Here is a 24585-nt window from a genome sequence, read left to right as displayed (position 1 = left end):
TTCTATTTTTTCATTTCTTTCCAATTCCCATCATTATTCTAACTTGCCTGATTTGAAAAAAATTGGCTTTTCCCGGAAAGAACGGTCTCAAAACGGTATTGCCGGTCCCAACATCGGACCCGAGAATTGCGACAACGGTCTCATTGTTTCGACAACGGTCCCAATGTCCCGAAAACGGTCCCAACGTTCCGATAACGGTCCCAATGGTACGACAACGGTCCCCATAGGGCTTGCTCAAAAAACCTTATCCCCAAATTTTCGAATTCGGTGCCATTTTCTGCATGTCCTTACAGAAATAAAGGTGTTTCAGCCAATACGGACAAAACGGAACGATCTAGAACAGAATCCACTGAAAAATGTTAACATTTTGCTGATATTTAAGCACTTCAGTACTTTTTGACAGGCATTTTTTTTTCAGAAAATCACGTTTTTTAGTATTGCAGGCTCAGGCTAAAACTCCTATTTTCGGCATTAATATGAACAAGACGTTCCAGCCGAAGCTTATAACTTTGAACCAAATAACAAAATACTCTGAAAAGTTCCAGTGAAAAAATACCGAGATTCTCAATTATCAGCAAAGCCAATTTCGAGAATACGGTTTCCAGAGCAAGCCTGGTTGGGACCGTTCACGGAACAATGGGACCGTTGTAGGACCAGTGGGACCGTTATTGAACTATTGGGACCGGCGGTCCTATGATGGGACCGTTCTTCCCGGAAAAATAAAAAAATTGCGGCTGAAAAAAAGAGATCTTTATTACAGAGTAAAGCAGACAGAGAAAATATATTATTACGTACAGATTTTTTTACAAAGGCTCGGCATCGTCATAGCGGTTCAAGTTAGCCATTCAGGAGAAAATAAGTTTTGCGGGCGAATCAAATTGATCTGAGAACACACGGTATGTAAAGGGAAAAAAAATATTCAAACTAAAATTTAAAATGGCATCGGTACAATTTTAATAAAATGGAAGTTTAGCACGTATACACCGGTGCAAGAGGCTCCGAGAGTATATGACACCTAAATTAGGAGAGGGGGCAAAATCTAATGGCAAATTTTTAGAGAAAATAAATAAAAATAATTTAGGATTTGTTTTGGCAATTAGCACTCTTGAACGTATTCGGGATTGACGAATGAGAATCCCTCGAATTCGGTTTGATCCAGATTCATCAAGAAGAGACGATCGATTGGTGTAAGCTTCGGAACCTCGTGTGTGAATTCGGCATCGAAGTTGGAGGTGTCGTCGGCCGATTTCTGGAAAATTTAAAGTTTTCTGAGTATTTTGGGTGCATTTTTCTGTGAAAATCAAGTTTACTGTTGTTTTCTGTATCCTGAAATGTGCCAGAGTGCTGCTGATCTCACCATAATAAGCATGCATCATCGAGAAGAAGAGGACGGGGTGGAAACTACTCGGTGGGGGAAGAAACACGGTGTAAATACGACATACCTGGTTAGTGAGAACACCAAGAATTTCCACGACGAGGGTTATGAATCACATTGAATATCAAAAGTTAAAATTATATGTAAAGCACAATATTCACGATCTACTGAAAAAAAATGAGCCTAGTAATATTGAAAACGTGGTATTTTTATTTAAGAAAAGCTATTTTCAAAGAAAAAATGTTTAAAAGAAGCAAAGAGAGACAGAGATAGTGATAGAAAGAGAGGGAATGGCAACATTGTATTTTATCCATATATGATGGATATGAAGAAATGGGTGTGGATGAGAAGAATGAGAAAAATGAAAAAAGGAAAATAAATAGTACATAAAAAAGACAGAGAGAGAGAGAGAGAGAGACAGAAAAAAGAATGACTAGAAAAAATGTGACTGTTTCATCAGAAAACGGTTTCTAAAAAATTGCTTACTCTTGGTTTTGAAAGGAAAAATATTTGGTGAGAAAGAGAGAAAATTGCACAGTAAGCTGAAGGAACTAATTTTGCGTTGTGGAAGTTTTCTTTTTTGATTTGTTACAAGCTCTTTCTGGTAAGAACGGTCACAAAACGGGACGGTCCCGAGAATTGCGCCAATGGTACCATTGTTTCGACAACGGTCCCAATCAGGCTTGCTCGAAAAACCCATTTCCCAAATTTGAAATTCTCAATTATCGGCAAAACCAATTTTCCGAATAGGGTTCCCAAAGCAAGTCTGGTTGGGACCTTTGTCAAAACGTTGGGACCGTTCTCGGAACAATGGGACTGTTCTCGGACCAATGGAACCGTTATTGAACTATTAGGACCGTCGTCGAAGTTCGTTTGGGACAGGCGGTCCGGTGATGGGACCGGCGATCCCGTTTTGGAACCGTTCTTCCCGGACAGAGCCGAAAAAGAATGGGATAGAAAATATTAATTTTTGCGATTTTCGTTTTGAAAAAATGAAAAGCGAAGGAACCGAAATACAATTGAGAGATGTTAAAAATGGTTGTTAGTATACAAAACAGATGTATACACAAGATTTTCTCACTGTTCCACATCCTTGACGTAGTACGGATTGACGAATGAGAAGTTGATGAACTCGTCGCCCTTGAGATTTTCAAGCACTTCCCAGTCTGGCGGCGTCATCTTTGTCGGAAGTTTCAGGAAGTTGTGGTCAAAGTTTTCTGTTGATCTATCTGTCTTCTGAAATTATTCACAACGATAATAACATGCCAGGAGCTGACGGGGAAGAAAAATATGTGATTTTGAAGAAAGGTTAGTTTGCATTCCATAGACAAGCATGCGATGTTTTAAACTGTTAATGGAAGAATTTTAAAAATTCAAAAAAATTTTCATGCGAAACATGCCGAAAAGTGAGATTTTGGCTTTTTTGAACTTTCCATAGTGAAGCGATAGTTTTTGTAGAGACTTAGCAGATAGTGGAAAAATTAGAACTCATTGATTTGAAAGAAACAAATCCAGAAATCAAATCAAGAGAATTTAAGCAAAACTGTTATACCCAGCCCTGCGAGAAAAATCTGAAAATCAATTGTAACTTACCAGTTTTGGCTTAAACGGTGGTTGAATTTGACGCGTTTCAATTTTGAACCAATCGATTCGTCGGAAGAATGGATGCTCCTGAAATTTCAACTTTCACAAATTTTCTCAGGGATTACTGTACCTTGATATCTCTGCAAGCCAAATCATCATCTCCAGTGCATCCTAACCGCTTTGATGGGTTCTTAATGAGCAATGCTTTGCACAAAGACACTGCCTCCTTGGACAGACTTTTTGGATAAGACACATTGTGTTCAGTGATAGCTGAAAATTTTAAAATTGGCCCCTCTCTCTTCCCCTTCTCAACCTGTGAACAGCTCATCCTCATCCTCTCCATCAAATGGTGGTTGTCCAGCGAGCATCTCAAAGAGCAACACTCCATACGCCCACCAATCCACAGATTTGCCGTACGGCTGATACAAGATGATCTCCGGCGCGATGTAGTCCGGAGTTCCGCAGAATGTTTTGGTGGTGGCGTCACCGAAAATGTTCTCCTTGCACATGCCGAAATCAGTGATCTAAAAGAGGAATGTTTTCTTTTGGATGTATTCTTCTGGATGTATCCTTCTGGATGATTGATCCCGACAACCAACCTTAATATGCCCATCGCGTTCAAGCATGACGTTATCCAATTTCAAGTCTCGATAGATGATTCCTTTTGAGTGAAGGAAGAAAAGGCCGACGGCGATTTCAGCGGCATAGAAGACGGCGACTGGTTCCTTGAACTTCCCAACTTGCTGGATTTGATACATGAGATCTCCTCCGTTGACAAACTCCATGACAAAGTAGAGACGGTCCTGAAAGTACAATGTTCATCAAAAATCGCTTGGTCTGTGCTTCAAATTCATTTTTGCACTTTTAGCTCAATTATTTCAGTTCCAATAAAATATATCTGAAAATTGCATATACGAAAATGTTACTGATATACAGATAAACATTTTATCAGTTCACCAATTTTTGAAACCTCTCATAGGAACCGAGATAATTTAGCTCTAAGTTCAAATAGGAACTATCAAAATTTTTCCGATGTCTGAGCCTATTTCAAACTTCCTCCATCTTTTCCCCTCTAAAACAATTCCCCAGTCCATCTCCCCTACCATAGTCTGGAAGCACGAATGCAATGCGACAAGGAATGGTGGCTTCTCCGGAAGCGCGAGAACACGCTTCTCAGTCATTGTGCATTCCACGTCATCGTCTTGAATAATGACATCCTTCTTGAGCACTTTAATCGCGAAGAGCTCCTTGGTTGTTTTTTGCTCGCCAAGCAAAACTTTTCCGAACGATCCCTTTCCGAGGACAGTGAGGAAGTTGAAGTCGGAGGCCTTGATGACATCACGGTTGGTGTTGGTGAGCGACGTGGACGTGGCACGTGGAGTGGACTCTCGTGGCTTTCCAGCACTCGAATCACGGGAGATTTTCTGAAAAATCGAGAAATATTTTGGCAAGTTTAAGTTCAAAACTCACAAAGTTGTCGTTCATCTTCTTGCGAACCTTCTCCATATCCTCATCATATTCTGGAGTGATGTTGATGTTGTAGAATTCTCCTTCCTCGGCACTAAGCAGTTTGTACCATCCCGAAGCGGCTTCCTTCATGAGCTCGGAGATTCCAAATGATAAACTTCCCATAAAATCATTGCGAGAAGTACGATCCCAGTCCCACACTTCGATGGAGAGACGGCGATCCTTGTCTCCCGGGAGAAGTTTGCTAGAAAAGAAAGCGAATTTTCAAGTTTTGGGCTATTCACTTACTAGGTGAAGGTCTCATTCCACTGTGGGTTCAGAGTTGCTCGGAGAGTTTTGGTCTTCTGTTTGGATTTACATCCAGAATCTTCTGGGATCAGTTTGCACTTGACGTATGGATCAGAGAGTCCGTTAGGGTCCATTGGGATCAAATTTTTGGCTTCGAGAACTGAAATGAAAATATTAAAAAATGAAATTTTTAAAAATTCATAATCAGGAAGTTTTGATTTCTTAAAAATTGTTTCAGTACTCTCTGTGTGCATAGAATATTTTTTTCGGAGTTTCAGAGTTCAGAAAATTTCGGAAAAATTTGGAATTTTGGTCAACAGATTCTCGGATATTTCTGAACTTCCAGACATCCCCATCACGTTCCGCATATCTCCTGTCTTTCTACAAAAATGTTGTTTGGTACATGGTGCACCAAAAATCATAATCTATGAACACCGGATCCATTCCCCACCCCACCTTATTTCGGGACCCATTTCCAGCTAATTTCCGTTCCTTTCAAACTACTACTCACTTTTAATGGTTAATTGATCATTCTCAATGTGCGTCTCAATTCGAATTCTTCCTCGCTTCTCCGTATTGTCAGTTCCACACATATTTGGCACATTCTTGACGCACCGATGATGAACGTTTGTGTCACACGACTGACACTTCATTCCTTGATGAATTAAACCGTACAGAAGCGATCCACAATGATCACAGAACGTTGGCGATGAGTATGTTTGAACTTTCCATTTGTGTTGCTGGCGGGGATCCTGAAAAGTGTTAGAGATGGAAAAAAAAGAAGAGGAGAAATTATAAAATAAAGAAGAAGAGAAGATATAAACTCGTCAAGTTTACATACATCGGTATCCACTCCTTTATCGGCTCCCGGGCACGCAAAATTGACAAACTCGTGACATCTCTTGTGCACGACAAGAGTGCAAACTGGAAAAATGCGAATGGTTTAACATTTTTAAACTTTAAATTACTACTGTACCTTGGCACTGGAATCCCTGTTTAGTAATACCCCACAAAAAGTCCTTGCAATGCGAGCAGAACGTTGGCTGCTTGAAGAATCTCGCGATGAATTTGTGCGATCTGATAAGAATGTGTGGGTGATGAGAATGATGGCAACAAGTCAAAATGGTCATTTTTGGGGCAATGGGAAATTGGATTTTTTCTTCGGGATTTTTTTCTTAGCCGTTTTTTTCTTGCCCCATTCATTCTACATAAGGAAATGGAATTGAAATGAGTTCTAGCGAAAAAAAACGAGCCAAAGAAAAAAGAAGAAAAAAGAAAATGAAAAAAGTGGGCGAAAAAAGGACAGTTCGTCCCATTTTACGACCTCTTCCCCCTTAACGACTTTGCCCATATGACGAGACTCACTTGATTTCATGCACATTTTTCTGGCGAAGTGCTCCACGACGAACGAATGCTTTGCCTTCAATCCGTTGAGCTGAAACGAAGACAAACATGAGGAGGCAAAAAAATGAAACACACAGGAGGCTCCTACCACTGAGTTTTGCTCTCCAACTCGAGGCCCAATTATATCTCTCCCCCACCAATTTTTTTCTACATTTTGCTCTTTTTTCAATTGTTGGAAGTTTCGGAATGAAATGACTTTTTGGGACCACTCCTTCCGTGTCGTGAGGTCATTTTTTTTGCCCACAGGATGACAGATTTTCGAATAAGAATCAGAAGACAGACAAAGAAACACCTACAGATTTTCCGTCTTACACTCTTGACGATAGAAGATGCGCGTTTCATCCTTTAGTTCATTTTCAGGTGTTTTGTAGATCAAGAAAAATGGGTAGGGTAGAACAATTGGTAGAGGAATGAAAAGTTTTTTATCATGAAACACTGGGTCGTGACACATTTTTTTTTCGTCTTGTCTTGTTCATACCCTCTCTCTGTCATAAGACGGAGACGCTTTTGTCTTGGAGGTCCTCAGAAACTCTATTCAAGTGCTCTTTAATGGATTTTTGCACTTTTTGGTTGCCCAAAACCGTCTAACTTCTTTGACAGAACTGATATATACTTACCCTGTTCATGCAATCGTTTGAGTAATGGTCGAATACTTAGGTGATGGGAAAATTCGAATCTAGGAAAGTGAATAAAACTGGCCGACTCATGACCAGCATGAACTCTTAGACTTGACGGATTTGAGATGGATTTTCGAATACAAAGCTGTTGTCCACTACCACTAGCATCACTTGTCGTACTGTTTTTGACAGGACTGATAAGAGCGGCAGCGGACAAGGACTGCGGTTGAGGCACGTCCATCTGATGACGTTCCTACCCAAATTCAACCAATTGAGTTTCGGCTTTTTTGGTGTGTAAGTGAGAGTGAGTGGGAGTCTTTTTTGAAAGAGCAGCAGATGATAGCTAAATGAGTTAAAGGCCGTAGAGATGGGGCGGGAGAAGAGAAAAGCACTGGGGGTGTCTTTTCCTTTTTTCGGCAAAGGTCCCGAAACGAGATGAGGGGTGGGAGACGAAGCGACGACGACTCCTACCCTAGCAAATGAAAAGCCGAAGCCTGATGGCGTCGTTCTCCATGAAGAATAGAACAATTTGGGGTTGGTTGGAGAGGACCGCTGCCGTTTCACTCCTCATCAATTCCAAACACCCCCATTCCCAATTTCTTGCGTCTCATCTGTTTTTTTTTGTCTCGTGTGTGATTGACTCCGCCCACACAAGTCTAATTTGCATAGAGGAACTTCAGCGAGTTGGGGTTCGTTGAGAACCATTTTTAAAAGTTCGACTTTTTTTACGGAAAATCAATCTAGGTGAAAAGATCAATCGTCTTCAGAAAAGGGAAAAAACTAGTTACTAGAAAAGAAGATTGGTTGATGTTTGTTGCCGTTTAAACTAGACATTTTTGAGAGATAATTAACTTTGCAAGGAGGATGAAAACAACATTGTGTTCCAAAAAAGCGGAAATTGTTGGAATTTGGAATTTTTAGGTTTTCCAGAGATCAGGAAGCCCAAAAAGAAGGAACTGCTAGAATTTGAAAAAGTTTGGTTCCTGAGAAACGGAAAAGGATTACGGTAGTTTGCTTCCAAACTATTGTTTCCAATCTACCTGTAATCCAACATTTGTTTTTCAGAAATTTTTATAATTTTTAATTTTCAACATTGAGATCCTGGCTTTAATATGGCCAAAATATGATTTAGAGATTTTTATATTTTTCAGGTACTACAGGAAACGTTGCAAAATTTTCAAAAATCAACAATCAACAATTTACAGAGATCCTGATTTTTATCATCGAATTCTTGAAAACTTATATTTCCAAAAATTAACTTTTGAACACATCACTCTTTTTTCTATTTTTCAGATCAAAAAATGACGTCGGTGATTCTAGACAACTCTTCTAATTCAGCCAACAAATCGTTGAAAGATCATTGACAAACGGAAACTGGTTTTTTTGTCCTCTTATTCTGACCGTGACTTTTCTACTTTTCTTTCTAATACAAATTACATTTTTCAAAGTTTTTCCTATTTCCATCTTTTCCCAAAAAAGCTCATGAGCAAACATGGAGAGGGTCCGAAAAGTCACATGTAGTTTTTTCTCTTTTTTTTTTGTTTCATAAAGTTTTTTTAACGCTGACATCGAATGGTTTGGGGGCGAATGTCAACAGATTTTTCAATTAATGGGGAAGATAGGCATTCTAAATGAAATGAATCATTGATGGAATGTTTTTTTTTTTGGAAAAAAAAGAGAAAAAGGGAGATAGAAGGGTCCACAGATGGGAAGGTCCCAGTTAATTTGCACTTTTTTTGGGGCAGAGGGATTTTTTGGAAACAACAAGAGAAACCGAACTTTAGTTTAGGCCATAAAACTTGACAATGAAGTAGAAGAACACGAGAGAGACTCACCAAACGCTTCGGAGAGCTTACGAAGAGCCAGATTCGACTCGAGCATTGGATCGGAGGACAAGTCAAGACTCGGACGAGCATCCGCACTATTCCGAGGACCACCGCCGATATCGGTCTCGGATCGTCGACGCTCGGCACTATCCATTGGTTCGCGCTTTTTTGCCTTCCTTCACAAATGAAAATCTCACATTTTACGATGGTTTAATTAAAAGTCATGGGGTCGGGAATGGAATGGAATGCATACGCAAAAATAGAAAAAAATCGAAATTTAGGAGAGGGAATTGACATAGCTGAAATTTACCTGAGAATATGTGAAGTTAGTGAGAACTTGTGGGATTTCAGAAATACCGAAGTGGACGACGACTTGGATTTTGGACGAAGACTCATTTTGGGGAATAGAGATGAATAAGGAAAATAAATGTAGCGACGATTTTCTTTTTTTCAGAGAATAGAAAAATGGTTGTGACACTTCACGCACGCAGCTTCCTCTTTTTTCCTGGTTAGTTGTCAGAGGAAAAGCTCAGATTTGTGGCGGGTATCATATTGCCCAATTAAAAAGAGGCACACAAGTATCAAATCCGTGTCGGGGGAGCTCCGCCTCTCTCCTTCTCTGGAAAGAAAATCTGGGGGAGCTTATAAACACACACCTCGTGAAGAACGACGAGCAAAGCCGTTTTTTGCCTGCTTGTTCTCCACCCTTCTCTAGATGAGCTCAATTCGGTCTTGAGGTGCTTTTACGTGCTTCACACCTTCACCAGGGGAAAGGCATGCAATTGTGAAGAGCTTCTTTTTTCTGAATAAAAGAACGAGAAGAGAAGAAAGAGGGCTCAGAAAATGGAAAGAGACTCGGGATCAAGTTTCCAATGGCTTCTCTCTCATTATTTTTCTTGTCGTGTGTGCGCTTTTTTCCGGAATGGCACAAGGGCAAAACTTTTCAGCTGTTTTTTAGACCTTGTGGTATTTTCACAGCTCAAATGGAAATATATTTTCCTATAGAGTATCACGATTTCAGACAGATTCATTGGGAAGATATACGAATCTCGTATTCGTTAGGGTCAAATTAACGATAAGATGAATCTCTAGTTTTCAAATTTTGTCATATTTTTTTGTTCCAGTGAGAGTATTCAAAAGGGTATATTGCCTTTTGGATCAAAGTAAAAGATAATTTTACAGGTTTTGCTAAATTTTCATCAATACAGTGCAGTCGTATTTATCTCAGGTTCCAAATATTTTATTCTAACAAGGGAACCTTTTAAGTTGACCCTTTAATATGTCCCAACTAATTATACAGGATGAAAGAACATGTTTGAAAACCTATGTGACCGTTTTCAAAATCTGCTTGAGAAACTTCTGAAATGCTGAAATTTCTTCCGGTTTAAAATCGGCTATTTTCAAATTTGATTCTGTTCATTCCTAGGAAGTTTTTAAATTTAAAAATGTCTGTGTTATACTTAAAATTATCTGAAGTTTTATAATGTTACTTTTTTCTCAAAAAAATGTTTAAGACTGGAAACTTGAGGCGAAGTTTAAAGCTTTTCAAAAAAAATTCAAAAACAAAATTTTTGAGAGAATTGTTGAAATATAAAATGTCATATCATTTTATGTATAACACAAAAAATTACAAATTCTGAAACCTTCTAGAAGTGGAGAAAATCGAATTTGAAAATTGCCTATTTTACACCGGAAAAATGATTTTTTTGATACTGAAAAAGAAGTTCCAGCATTTTAGAGGTCAGCTTAAATGGTTCGGGGGTAAGCGCAAAGTTTTATACCTAGCTTAAAATTGAACGAAATGATAAGGCAGTACTGTATTTCCTCTACGAGGAGTCTAGCAAAACCATCAACTTTGAGCTCAATCATCTCGATTCCTTCGAAAGATATGTAAATGTTGTTAACTGATAAAATTTTTGTGATATTATTATAAATAATTCATTAGTTGGAAAGGTTTTGATACTTTCTACATAGACTGAGATGATTGAGTCCAAAGTTTACAATTTGCGTGAGCTTCTATTAAAGGAGATATGGTACCTGAAATTCAATTCTAACCACATTTTGATATCTCTCACAGAAATCACTCTAATAGAACGCCATCCGGACCGTCCACTTTGAGCCTAAATATCTCACTTCTTTTGAAAGATATCATCAAGTTGTCAACTAATAAAAAGTTTTTCATGATATCAGCAACATTATATTAGTTAACTACATTTTGATATCTCTCACAGAAAATGAGATACATGAGCTCACATTTGACGAATCGGGTGGCGTTCTATTAGAGTGTTTACGGTATATTTCTATTTTTCATTTCCAAAAACAAGGACGTAAAGATTTCTTTGTAGTGATTTTGTATTAGGAACGCCTCGAAAAAAAAATATAGATTTGTATCGTGCTTTACAATCTACAATCGAGCTCTGTTGTGCTCGTTCCTCGGATTGCGTTTCCCAGTTTCATCAGGAGCTAAAGCAGTCTAAAGTCCTCCAAACTTCCTACGAACATTTTCGGATCAGGATTATCTTCCTTCAAATGATCCTTCGAGATATTTCAGCACTTACGTGCATGCCCGGCATTATTAGAAAGTTCGATCCTCTTTTTTTGTTATTTTCGGCAATTAATAAGTAGGGAGAAAAAAGAAAGAGTGGGAAAAGCTTCCCAAAAAGAGATCATCCCGGATTTAGTGTTGGTGCAAGGAAACTGAAGAGTTTTGGTTTTAGATTCTGGATCTAACGGAAAAAATACTGGTACAAACTAAAAAATACGAAATTCAGGGATGGAATTTAAGCAGCTTCACAAGTTCTCAAATGAGAAATTCTGAATTGGAAATGAGCTTTTTACGGACAGAGATGTTCATAATTTGAACACACATATCTTCGGAATGAAGTGTAACGATTACAGTAATATGGGAATTGGTGAATGCGAAAAAATGAGCATGTTCCTCTGGAAAACAAGAAGAAGAAGTTTGACGAAAAATATGAATTTCAGTTTTTATTTTTCTGGAGAAAATAAAAAAAGACAAGAAGAAGAAGCCACATGAGAAGAAGAAGAAGAAGAAGCTGTTGACGGAAAGGGTGAGTAAAAAGTGAAGTATGAGAAGAGAAGAGTAAGGAAAGTAAAAGGCAACTAGGTTAGGCTCCTCTTCTAGCGGACTTCTGAGCACATGCTCAGGGGGTCCTACAATCAAATCACGACAGAATAAGAGATATAGAGCCAAAAGGATCCTTCTCTCCTGTCACTTCGACTCAAGATATTACGTAAAACCTCGATTTGTCAAGATGCAAAGAGGGGAAGAAAAGAGTACGAGTGTTTTTGAAACAAAAAAACTTGCGAACAGGAGGGGTGTGATAAAATTTCGATAAAACGAAAAATCCAGGTGAAAAGATTTCCGACATCTGCCGAAAAATTTGTTCGAAATAACACAAACTATAAAAATTGTATTGGAAATTTGGAGTCCGTGCCGTTTTAAATGCTTTTTTTTTCACTCCTCATACTGATTTTCACCTAGCAAATTTTTTTTTGTTCTTCTTTCTTCTCCACCTTCACATTTTTTTTTGTCTCCGTTTTGTAAATTTGTGCTTCTCATCTACCGATGGGAGGGATGACAACAAAGAGCGGACCACTTATTACAGCATATAGAAAGAGGGCAGTGAACCGGATGAACATTGAAAGGCTATTTTGTTGCTCTTTTCTTCCCCCCCGCAGATGAGCAACTTTTTTTCTTGTAAAGACCATATATTCCCGGGCAACTCATCATCATTGGATGCGCAAAGTTTTTATAGGCGATTCCCAGGAGAGCGACTTTTTTATGCGTTGTCCTTCTTTTTGGGGAAGTCCAGAAGTCTTTTCTGGGAATCAGATATTCTGGAATGAGGTTCTGACAGATTTCATTAATATTTGATTGAAAAACTTTGAATATTTTTTTTGAGAGTTCTGTAAGTTGTAATTAACATTTTTATTCTTGATGTAAGTTTTTAAAATTTCGAAAATAGCTGAAAGAGTAGTTTGATCCACCTTCATTTAAAGCCCACCTCTAATAGAAGAACACTCCGCAAGGTGCTCCAAAAAATAGAAGCCTATCCTCTAATAGAAGCCCATGGGCTTCTTTCAGAGAAAAACACGGTAATTCGAAATTCCAGAATTTTCGGAACTGTGATTTTAGAACTCGACAATTTCTCAATTTCTGCATTTTATAATTTCTAAGTTTCGGAATTTTAGATTTTCAGAATGTTAAAAATGTTTTACGGAATTCAAGAATTCCTAACTTCCAAATTTTGGAATCTAGACTTGCAGAATTAAATTTTTGAATTTTCCAAAACAGTGAATTTCGGAATTCTCAACTTCCGAATTGTCAAATTTCTGAATTTTTGAATAAAAAATGTATTGAAAATAAATTATTGAATAATAGAACCCCAGCCTCTAGTTGAAGCCCATCTCTAATAGAAGCCCATGGGCTTTTTTTTAAATAAGCAAGAATGTTTTCTGTTGTTTAAATTATCAATAATATTATTCGAAATTCTCTTCAAATGAGCTTTTAGCTGCCACCATATCTACTTTGAAATTTTCCAATAGTCGGAAACTTGATTCATCAACTCTTTCATGACTCATTTTATACCTATTCTATAGATACTAGACATTGTCGCTTCCAATCAAAAACACATCCAGATGATTTCCATCTCCCGCCTTTTTGTGCAAATTGTATTTGGCTTATGCTTCTACTTCTTTCCTTATTTTTTCCGTTTTATTCTCCTAGACGTATTCTTTTGCAAAAGTCTCGGATAAAGAATCCACTCGAAAAATCATCCTTCGTCGTTTTTTTTTGTTGCACAAAACGAAAAAAAAGTGTTTCACATTCTTATGATATCAGTCCATAAGTGTACAGATTAGACAGGGTGAAAAAGAGGGGGAGAGACGAAATGTTGTTTGCCTTCTTGACATTTTCAGCGTGAAGTATACACATACACACTCTATATTTGAAATTTTGAAAAAAAAATGGGAGAAAGTGTAAAAAAGTTGAAAAGGTTCAATAAAGTCTCAAATGTGCAACCAAAAATAGGGTTTCGGTTTTTGAGGTCCTTTTTGTTTTCCTATAGGCCTTCATAATCCTCGCAAGCCCTTCCCAAAACAAACGCTACCCATACATCTTGCCCCGGTGACATCTATCTGACAAATTATGAACGGAACCAAAGAAACACATCGCAAAAAGAGGAAGAAACAAAAAATGGATGGTTCCTCATGAGATGACTAGAAGCTCTCGCTATTTTCCTCCCAATTTTTTTGTCACTCTTGAAAGCCGTCGTCTTCCAGAATACAAATGAACGACATCTTCTTGTACATTTATATACAAAAAATGGGAATATGGATAACGAGAGGATAACAATTCAGGAAACCCATTATCAAAAATTTTCAAATCATGGAACAAACCTTCATCCTCCTTGACGGAGTTATTCGTGCTCAACGACATATTCGGCCTCTGCTGGCTTCTTTCGTCTGCGAAAAATAGAAATATTCAGAAGATGATGATATTGAGTAAAAGAGAACGAATCAATGAAAAGACATTGTAGTTAGAGTACAAAGTGGAAGAAGATACTAAAAAAGTGACTCTTTATTTGATGACGTTTTTAAAGATTTTTCAATGATTTCGCACTTTTTCTCAAAGCTCGAGTACGATTTTTTGAGAAGAAATAAAAGAATAATTACTATTTTATGAGATGTTGCCGATTTTTTCAAAAACAGTTGGAGGAAGTGAGAGGGTGCTAGAGAAACATATGAAATATTCGGAAGTTTTATTGTAAATGACACTTTTTTCCTAATCAGTTTTATGACGACACAAATGTTTACTGTCCAAAGTTTAGAGTGAACTTTTGAATTTATAAGGAAACGGCTCTAAAAACCTTTGAAATCTTTGATAAACTGCAAATACCGTAAACAATATAACAGAACGCCACCCGGACCGCCTTTTTCTGAGCCTATATATCTCACTTCTTCTAAATGATATCAAAAAGTTGTCAACTAATAAAAAGATATCAGCAACGTTTGATTAGTTAACCACATTTTGATATCTTTCACAAAAATTAGATAAATGGGCTCAAATTTGACGAATTGGGTGACGTTCCATCGGAGTGTTTACGGTAGTTTTTTAGCATTCATTCAATAAGAATTCTACAAAGTTCTAGTATTGAAATCAGCAAAAACGGAAGATCTTAACACTACAAACTCTGGAATGAGAAAGATAGAAAACACATTTCTAGTGAAATTCGGAATTATGTGCTGTTGGAATGTGCCTTCTGGTTTAAAAAAAGTTTAGATTTTCCGAAAGAAAAAGAGCTGGAGAACTTAAATAGGTTCTCAAATAAAATATCTCTGGCAAAACTTGAATTCAAAACCAACTATTGAGTTATTGAGACAAAAAGAGGTTCCGATTAATTTCCACGAAATTTCTATTGAAAATAAAGTCCACGACTTCAAAAAAAGAGGATGAGAGCAAGCAAATTTTTGAGCCAGACTAAAAAGAGACAGTCAGAGACGAGACACAACACAGGTGTTAAGCAAATCGTAAAAGTGAGCATGGGGGGGGGGGGGGTTGCGTGTGATGTTTGTGGAAATGATAGGCACAGATTGCAGCAGAAATTGAACGAAAAAAACGGCAAAAAAAGGAGGAGCCGGTGCACAATCGTCTTCTCAATGCTTGTCTAAAATCATTGTTTTCTTTTGAATAGAAAAGTGGAGAAATGAAACAGCAACATTAGTCACCGTATCATCATTGCGTCTTTTTTTTCCTTTTTTGTATTCAATCTCAGAATCAGAAAAAGAATCAGCTTCATCCTGAAGGAAAAAAAAACTAAACGAAAAAAGGAACAGTTGCGGCGTATGCTGGAAAAGGGGGGAGGAAGCCAAGGGGAAACAATAGAACCGCTTTATTGGCGCATGCATTCATAATAGCTCAAATTATATATTGGAAATGCTTTCTCTTTTTTTTCTTCTCTTACAAGGCGAAATGAATGTTTACTTACTCTAAACAAAAGTCAAAAAATTGGGAAAACATTAACAATTGGAAAAAATATAAATCAATAGTCATTTAAAATTTAAAAAATATTGTTGTTTGAAACATACTGTATTTCCTTTAATAAAAATCAACTCAAACCGTCATCCTCAAGGTCAATTATATCGGTTTTTCTAGAAGATATCACAAAGTTGTCAACAGAACAAATATTGGTGATATTATGATAAAGACCTTATCAGTTAACAAGTTCTTGATAACTGTCTCAGAAATCGAGATAAATGGGCACAAAGATAGAAGTTAGAGGGCCCTTCTATTTTCAGCTTTTAGGGTATTGTTTCCTGAAACATACTGTACTTCCTTTAATAGAAACCAGCCCAAAACGTCATCTTTAAGGTCAATTATCTCGGTTCATCTAAAAAGTATCATAAAGTTATCAACAGATCAAATATTGGTGATATTATGATAAAGAATTTATCTGTTAACATAATCTTGATATCTGTCACTTCTACTGGAAAAATACGGTATTTGAAAAAATAAAAATTTTAAATCAAGGATTGTAAAAGATTCAGCTCAAGACAAAATTATTATAAAATTTGATCAAACTAAACATCCAAAAAAATATATTCTCAATTTTTGGCTACCGAAAATTTGAAACGGCCGGTACAGGTACACGTAGAACCGTTTCCAACTACTAAACAAGTCAAAAATAGATGAAAAAAGGATGTCAACAAATGCGTCGTCAGAAAAAAAGAAGATCAGATCAGAACATTGATCTGGAGTGATCTAAATGGAGGAGACAACAAACTAGTTTTAATTTCTCTTAAAGGTATTTCTATCTGATGAAGAAAAATTAGAAAAAATTAGAGAAAGACACGATGTCTGACCTTTTGATATGAGAGACAACACGAAAAATTGGCAACTATCTCGATTTCCACTACTGTGATCTAGGTGAAAAATGGGTTCACTTACTTCTCGAAGCGTCCATCGCCATTGTCACAATACTAGCGAAAGTGCGTGTGGTGGTGGGAACCACTCGGTTTGGGCGTGAATTACAACAAAGCGAGAAACACATATTTATCAATACTGGTCCTGGCTCATGATTTCGTGTGATGCAACCATCAATTTTTGGAAGAGACGAGTAGACAAAAAATAAACTATGGGTCTCTTATTCGACGAGTCAATCCCATTTCTACTTTTGTAATAGGTTTCCTTTGTGCGCTACTATTATTATAAATTGGTGGGTACACGACGATCCGGTTTTTCATTTTTTTTTTCTCCGTTCAAGAAGACGAAAAATAAATTTTTTCCAAAAGCAAAGAAAGATCAATTTTTGGGCAATACGTAGCGATACAGACTAATGAAAGGTTTCAAAATTTAGAGTCCAACGCTAGAGAATCAAAAGATTAGCTGAAATTTGAAATAATTTAATCTTTCTGGACTTTGAAGGGAGAAGGAAATGCAACCAAAAAATCCAAAGCGAATGAATTAAACGTAGGTGGTCTAATGCATAAAATAAAAGGGGCCCACCGGATTTCCGCCTACATTAGCAACGTGTCTGACCACATCACTTCTGAAGAGACGTTTTCAATGAATATATAACATTCTAGGCAGCAAGGAATTGTTCAGAAAAGTCACATTCAGAAAAAAGAGAATTCTCGAAAGAGAAAAATTGAATGTAGAATAGTAGCTCATCTAATTTTGAGTGATGCTTTTTCAGTTCAATGTCCTTGTGTCACAAGGCAGCCATAAAAAATCCGAGAGAGGAGAGAAGAGCAGAATCTCGGAAGATTGAGCCAATTTTCGACGAAACGAAACGAGATGAGAGAAGACGACTAGAAACTTCATTTCTTTCACAAGTATGAAATTGGACAAAAAAATAGAGGCTGCGAACAAAATGACTCTAATCCAAAAATGTAAAAATGTGTTTTAGTAGGCTTACGGAAAGCGAGAAAAAGATTGATTCGAAAATACTAAATTATTGATGACCACAATTACATGAAGAGCTTCTGATCAGCAGTGAAAAGAGGATTGTGTTCTGTATGAACATATTTTTAAAAGGATTCTCCATTTTTCTATTTTAGGAACGCACGATTTAAAATATCTGTTGTTATTAGTCTAGTCCCCATAATCTACAACTTTAAGCTGATTTATCTCGAATCCTTCGCAATATATCAAAAAGTGTTCAACTGGAAAAAATGTTTTTGATGTTAAAATAAACATTTTGACAGTTGACCACTTTTTGATAACTTTTACAGAAAATGAGATACCGTAAACACTCTAATAGAACGCCATTCGGACCGTCCACTTCGAGCCGATAGATCTCATTTTTTTCAAAAGATATTAAAAAGTTGTCAACTAATAAAATGTTTATCATAATATCAGCAACATTTTATTAGTTAATCACTTTTTGATATCTCTCACAGAAAATGAGATACATGGGCTCAAATTTGATGATTTGGGTGGCGTTCTAATAGAGTGTTTACGGTATGTGGGCTTGGAGTTGACGATTTACGGGACGTTATATTATTGTGTAAGCTCAAAAATATAATTTTTCTAATGAATTTTCGAACACAAAGGATAAGAAACCGAGTATTTCAAAGTATTTAAAAACAAATTTTCAATAATGGTGTGCATTTGGCACAGTGAAAAAATAGCGCATTTTACTTATCTGACAAAAATAGGTATTACAATTCAAGGAAAGCTAAAAAACCGAAAAGTAAAAAAGTAAAAACTTCAACTTCATCTGTTTACCAACTTTTTGAAAAAGGCTGCAATTTGATTTAGAACTGACATTCTATAAGAGAAGGAAGAGGAGGAAGCAAAGTGTCGGCTGCGAGAAAACCGGACGAACCGAAAGGAGAAGAAGAAAAAAGTGAGTTCTCCTTCACTCGAACACAATAACTACTAGAATTACACAAATTTTCAGCTTCCCGCCTTCTCCCCTGTGCGCCTCTTTCCATTCTTTTCCAACAAGTAGTATTTTAGTTTGTTTTCGCGGTTTTCTTTTTTTTTTTCTCAAACTGCTAGTTCTGAAAATGGTAAATCTACTGGGATCGTCCGTTTGGAAACAGTAAACAGTGTTAGAGACAAATTCCATGTACCCACAGATTCTTTGAATTGTTGACCAGACTATAATCAGTTTCTGCTTTTTTTCCTCCGTCTCAATTTTCAGATCAAATTACCTCAGAGAATGCTCAAAGATAACACATTTGTTCCATTAAATTCTACACATCACACTTCAGTTCAAACTACTCATTTTAGATTTTTTTGTCATCAACATAAAATTTGAAGTTCACGTTCCCAGTGTTCCACCTGATCCCCCTGAGCCAGTAAAACAGTCAAAAACTCACACAGTTGTGTGCCAAGTCCGTCACCAATAGCAGCAGACATCAACGGCGCCGATGCAAGGACCGCCGAAGGCACCGACGTTTTCCGGCTTCCATTTGATGCTGAAATGTGATATTTTGACACTTGGGGCTTTTCAAAAAACAAATAATGGCATGGGGAGGGCAATAAAGCAAAAATTGTCTGAAATTCGTTTTTGAAAGTATAAGGAAATGTAGGACAAGAGGTTTTTTTTGGATTACTGTATATCTAGTTTAGGAGACTACAGAGAAATAACCCTTTATTAGAGAAAAAGTGGTTCTGAAAGTGCAACAATACAAATGCTCTTTTTTTTACAAAATATAATTTTAATATTCTTATCTACAGTATTCTAGAAAAAATCAGATTATGAATTTTTCTGTGGAAGATAGTCAACCTTAGAATCCTGAAAAAAGTATTCCAGAATTTTTCGAACTTCCTGAAATTCAGAGTATACTAAACAGAGTCAGATCTTCATTTTCATTAATCTTAGAATTTTGGGTGCTTTTTGGTTATGAAGAGCATATATAATCAGAAAGGAAACTGGAAAAGAAATTGTCAATTATGAAAATGAAGTTCTACTTCTTTTTATTAAAACCTGGAATTTTCAAAGCCGTGGGAATATTCCGAAATTGACCATGTTAACTGATAAGGTTCAAATTTCACTGAATAAGTTCAAAATTTTATAATTCCAAATGTTCGCGGGAGTCAAAATCAAGTTACTGTAACCTGATGTAATAAGCTGGTGTAGCTACAGTAACCTGATACCAAACTCACTTGTTGAACTGTTGCTGAAGAGCCGGACGACGGAACGGTGTTCGAAACTCATTCTTGAATCATCAGACTGAAAATAATACGACATTTTGAAAATTGTGAGATGGAAATTCATCAAAAATGTGTCTCCCCCCGGAGTCTGAAATAGAATGTGAGAGTTTCGGGAAGAGAGGAAAATTGCGCGCGCTAAAAAATTGTAACACTCTTTCCAAGCTCATTGTGAGAATTGGAAATAATGAGAGATCAGGGTAATCAGCACTCACTCTATCCATTATTATTGGCTTCGTCAGAAATGAATAAGTCCAGTGAGCCGCCTACTCAAAATAGCAGGAATGCACAAAGTAGGACGATTCCGACTTTAGGCTGAAGTGAAAATGCGCACTTTCTCGTTTTATGTCCTTTTTTTTGAAATTGGATTTCAGGATTTCTCTAAATTCCCGAAAGTGAGGGGACTTTTTGTCCTAACTACTTTTTGACACCCACTTGCTGCTCTCTACAGGAGCACAATGGCTGAAGGTCAGGCGGGTAAGCTCAAGTGACACGCAAAATGGGAATTCAATTTCGTTGTCATTTTTTTTTCTGAGGTGAAGTTGCTTCTGTGTCCTATTTTTTATTTTGCAGAATTTTTGTAAACCTTTCAGCTACAAAACATTCGCTACAAAACACATCACGAAAACTTTATAACCTCAGCACTCTGTCCTGCTTGGACTCGGTTCACGTGAAGTTTCACACCTTCAAAATGTGTCAAGCTCATAAATAAAAGAGTTTGTAGCGACTGGACTGAGTGTGCTGATAAGTTAAGGCTTTGGGGGGAGAGAAAAAAAAAAGATGGGAGATAACGGTATTAAAGAGACCGAGACTATGAAAGAGCGGAGGCTTTATTCGGGAAGAACACAACTTTTTGCGTGTTGTCAAAATCTGTTTATCAGCAGAAATGATGTGATTTTATGATTATAGTTCGCTCATCTTCTGTGAGGAGAGTAGTGGAATCAACTATTGTCAACTTCTGATAAGTTAAACAATTGTGATGAAATCACATTTAAAATTTGATAGTGCTTAGCAGGAACACACCATAATATCTGGAAAAATGAATGAAGTGCTAGTCTGAATCTCCCATTAGAGCCTAAGGCTTCTAGGAATACGGATAGCCTCATTATGATATGGCACTAAATTCGGAATCTTTAAAAGTTCTAATGATCTTTCTTTAAAGGATCAATTTTGAAAAAATCCTCAAAGACGAAGCCTAATATCCTCGCAAAAAAATGTGGTTTTGCAGACTTTGCAGCACGAATGAAACTACGTTTTTTCTTAAGTGCAAAACGGGAATGAGAAACGCTTTCTCAAGAGGGTTCACTCTTTTTTCTATTCTCACTTGACATTTAATCGGACGATTATTTTTCAGTTTTTCTATTTCTATTCTGTTCCAAAAAAAGAATATTATCACAACGTTTCGAAAATGAGATAGATAGGTAAAAGATCATTTCTATGATTTCTCAAATGCACCCAGAATGCTGAAATGTGAGATTCTACAAAAAAATGGGATGGGTAGAAAAACTGAAGAAAAAAGAGGAAGAAGCTTTGTTAATTGTCACTTTTGACATAAACTCGATTCTACTCCTCACACAGTTACACACTCACAAAACGATGAGATGATAATGATGATAAGTGTTATCGAATTAAAAATTTGTTGCCGACTGTTTATTTGCTTTCACGACACTCTATCTAGACGGACGGTCTGCACAGATTTGGATGACCGGGGTTTTATAACTGCTGGAAAATATGAATTTTACGACTTCCGAAAGAAATTAAAGGTATTCTAGATCAAAAACCAGTTAGGTCACTGATTCTGAAGTTTTGCTGAAAAATAATCTGAAGTATTGTCCTAGTTTGCTCCAAATCCCAAAAAAGACAGATGGGTACTGTGGTTCTATTCTGAGAATTCAAAAAATTCTTTTTAATAAATGACTCGCTAACATACCATTAACACTCTAATAGAACGCCACCCGAACCGTTAAATTTGAGCCCATGTATCGCATTTTCTGTAAGATATATCAAAAAGTAAGCAACTTATAAAATGTTTATCATGATATCAGCAACATTTTATCAGTTGACAACTTTTTGATATCTTTCAAAAGAGGTGAGATATATAGGCTCAAAGAGGACGGTCCCGGTGGCGTTCTATTAAAGTGTTTACGGTATTCTGAGAAAACAATTTGAAATTTAGAAAATTAAAGCTGAGATGATTAGGTTATCACAATTCAAAAGAATTCGCCTACTTTGAATTTTTTGCTTCAAGTTTCAAAAAATTGAAATTTGGAAAATCATTTTAACATTTTCCTCAAAACTCAAAACTCAAAACTTGAAAATCTTATTGACAAAATTTGAAAAAATAACGTTTCGTCCTGTTTGTCATTTTCAAAAATATGACGTTACTGAATATGGAGCGACATCAGAATTTCAGAAATCAACAAAGTAATTATAAAATAATTGTCAAACTGAACAAGTGGCTCCAAAATGATCATTACGTAAAACAACAAATGAATATGAGGAGAACCCAAAGAAAACATCTTTTGGTAATCCGCCTATATTGATAGCAAGTCGCAAATAAACAACAATAAATGAAGAGTCAAGGGCGCCCAGATGAAGCAAAAAGAAGAGCTAGTTACAAAGTGTATTATTCTAGAAGACATGCGCGCATCAATTGGTTCCAGTAAAACAGATGGAAGACGGAAAAGAAGAAACTCTACATCACGCAAGATTGGCTCAAGATCTGACTCTTCGGATAAGAGAAGAGGCTCTAGAAAATTTGATAGACAGCTCTCAATGTGCCGCGCGCGGAACCAGAGTGTGTTCGCTAGAGCTGAAAACTGGTAGGATTAGCTATGATTTGATGAGTGTTCAGTTTTTTTTTCTTTTGAAAGTAAATCTTCTTGGGCCGATTTTGTGAATATAGATAGATGAGCAAGTTTTAATGTTTCACTGTCATGGTTACAAAAAACGGGACCGACAAATGTTTTTATGTCCGAATATTCTTTTGAGAGCAAAACTAGAAATATTCCAAGAACATTTTTCCAAGAAAAAAGGAAAAAATAGTTTTTGAGAAATTCAAAGAAAACGAGACACATGCTCATTTGAGAAAATGAGAGGGGATGGCTGGCGCCCCATACTCATAGTTCAAATCACTAAGACACTTGTCCCATTTCCTCATTTTCTTATTCTCCATCCAAAACGAGCCTCAATCTTTTTTTCTGTGTTGCTTCGTTTTTTCCTTCTCCTTCTTTTTCTTCTTCTTCTTCAGCATTTTTCTTAACCCAGCCCATTTTTTTCTGACCAAAAAGGCCGTTTTCGTCTTTAATTCGGTTGCGACATGCATGGGTTAAACAAGCATGGCCAAAATGGGAGGAGAAAAGAGGACTGAAATCAAATTTTCGGTGCCCGTGGCGCCGACAAAAGAGTCTTGCGGGGATAAGGAAAAAATGTAGACAGGAGAAGAGGGTGTGCCGCAAAACCTATTACGAGCTTTTTAAGACATCACTTCAGGATCCTACGTTTTTTTTTTCAAAGAAGGTAAGATGGAGAGAATAGATGCAAATAGATCAAAAAAGGCGGTCGCAATGCTGGCTTGTTAGTTTTTGGATAACTTTGCGACCGATTGAAACAAAATAGTTTAGGATAATCTGCTCCATTTTTCAGAGACAATTATATGCCATAAAGTCCCCCGGTAATTAAAAACCGGACCGCTCTAAACTTGACCTGTAGCTGTTTTTTAAGCCAAGACCCGTAATTCTACCATAGCTTTTTGTTGATCCATATGTTTGCGCCTGTGGAAATCTATGGTTCGGCTTGTTATGGTGGAATTTTATAATTCCTCGATATGCTATAGAAATTAGAAAGAACAAAACTTAGAAGGTTGGGTCAATTCAATAAATTTTCAGGTATTAGTTTGAAAAATCAAAATTTGTAATACAAATATGACAGTACTGATTAGAAACCCACAGCAGAACAGAACTTCGAAAATCAATCAGGTAAAGTACTACCAATATTCTGATTTTTTGAAACTCTGTGGGTGGCTGGCTTGTTAGAGCCAAATTAGATAGATCGACGAAAATAAATTTTTTTTCAGGAACGGAAACAATTTGCGAATTCTAAATCACACGAAACTCTACAGTATACCTTTTTGAATCTGAAACTTCGCTTCAAACTCATTGTCGTCTTCCTCAAGCTATTGGTGATTCCCTCCACCCGGGACACTCCTGGCGGAAGAGAGGATGGTGAATCCGGTGTTGGTGCTGTTGGTGGATCCATTGCAAAACCGAAAGCAGGAGAAAAATGTTAGTAAGATTGCATGTGATGACGACGCAACGGGAAAAGGAGGAATAAGGGTAAAGTGAGTAGGTTGCCCAGGGACTCGGAATCGGGAATAAGGGGTGTGAGAACTTTTTTTTTCTGATATGAAGCGAGAGACGGAAAGAGCACGAGATTTGCTTCCATTCAGAACCAAACGTTTGGCTTTTGGTGTATTGATGGAGTAGGAAAAAGGGCGAAAGTGGCAAAAACTTGACACTTTTTTTTCTGAAAATTACGAGAAATAGAGATATGAAAAAAAGTGGGGAAGTAATGACGACTCGTTGTGAATTCAGCAATTCAGCCATTTATTGAAGAGAAATAATTTGAGATAGTGAGTGTCGAGAAGACACACATACATAAGTGAATAAGATTGGGCGTTGGAATAATGTCTCATAATAGTGGATAAATGAAAAAAGAGACGGGCGAGAAGGAATTGTTTCTCCCGGTTTCTCTTTCCATTGTTTGAGAGTATTATCTAATCCAATAATGAGATCAGATCAAGAACTGCTCAAAAGAGCAAGCCAGGGATTAGTGCAAAAA

The 24585-nt window shown here is 37.0% G+C and overlaps 2 protein-coding genes across 2 annotated transcripts; both read right to left on the bottom strand.

The window, feature by feature from the left end:
• Positions 1–1096: 1096 nt before the first annotated feature.
• Positions 1097–19786, bottom strand: Cbr-pkc-2 (the record flags this gene model as incomplete). Its single annotated transcript, XM_002643439.1, is given in 19 exon segments — positions 1097–1258; positions 1260–1406; positions 1409–1442; positions 2457–2611; positions 2969–3046; positions 3090–3229; positions 3273–3483; positions 3559–3762; positions 4063–4383; positions 4430–4670; positions 4715–4874; positions 5226–5466; positions 5556–5638; positions 5691–5791; positions 6080–6149; positions 6736–6976; positions 17695–17747; positions 18912–19010; positions 19702–19786. Coding segments are annotated over 19 exon segments (2826 nt in total).
• On the bottom strand, positions 8569–8957 carry CBG16151 (the record flags this gene model as incomplete). The annotated part of the gene is made up of 2 exons (XM_002643440.1): positions 8569–8737; positions 8872–8957. Coding segments are annotated over 2 exons (255 nt in total), but the record flags the coding sequence as incomplete, so codon positions are not given.
• Positions 19787–24585: the final 4799 nt, after the last annotated feature.

This window comes from Caenorhabditis briggsae (assembly GCF_000004555.2).
Source record: "Caenorhabditis briggsae complete genome, chrX, whole genome shotgun sequence".
Lineage (NCBI taxonomy): Eukaryota > Metazoa > Nematoda > Chromadorea > Rhabditida > Rhabditidae > Caenorhabditis > Caenorhabditis briggsae.
This window is presented reverse-complemented; position numbering and strand designations above follow the sequence as displayed.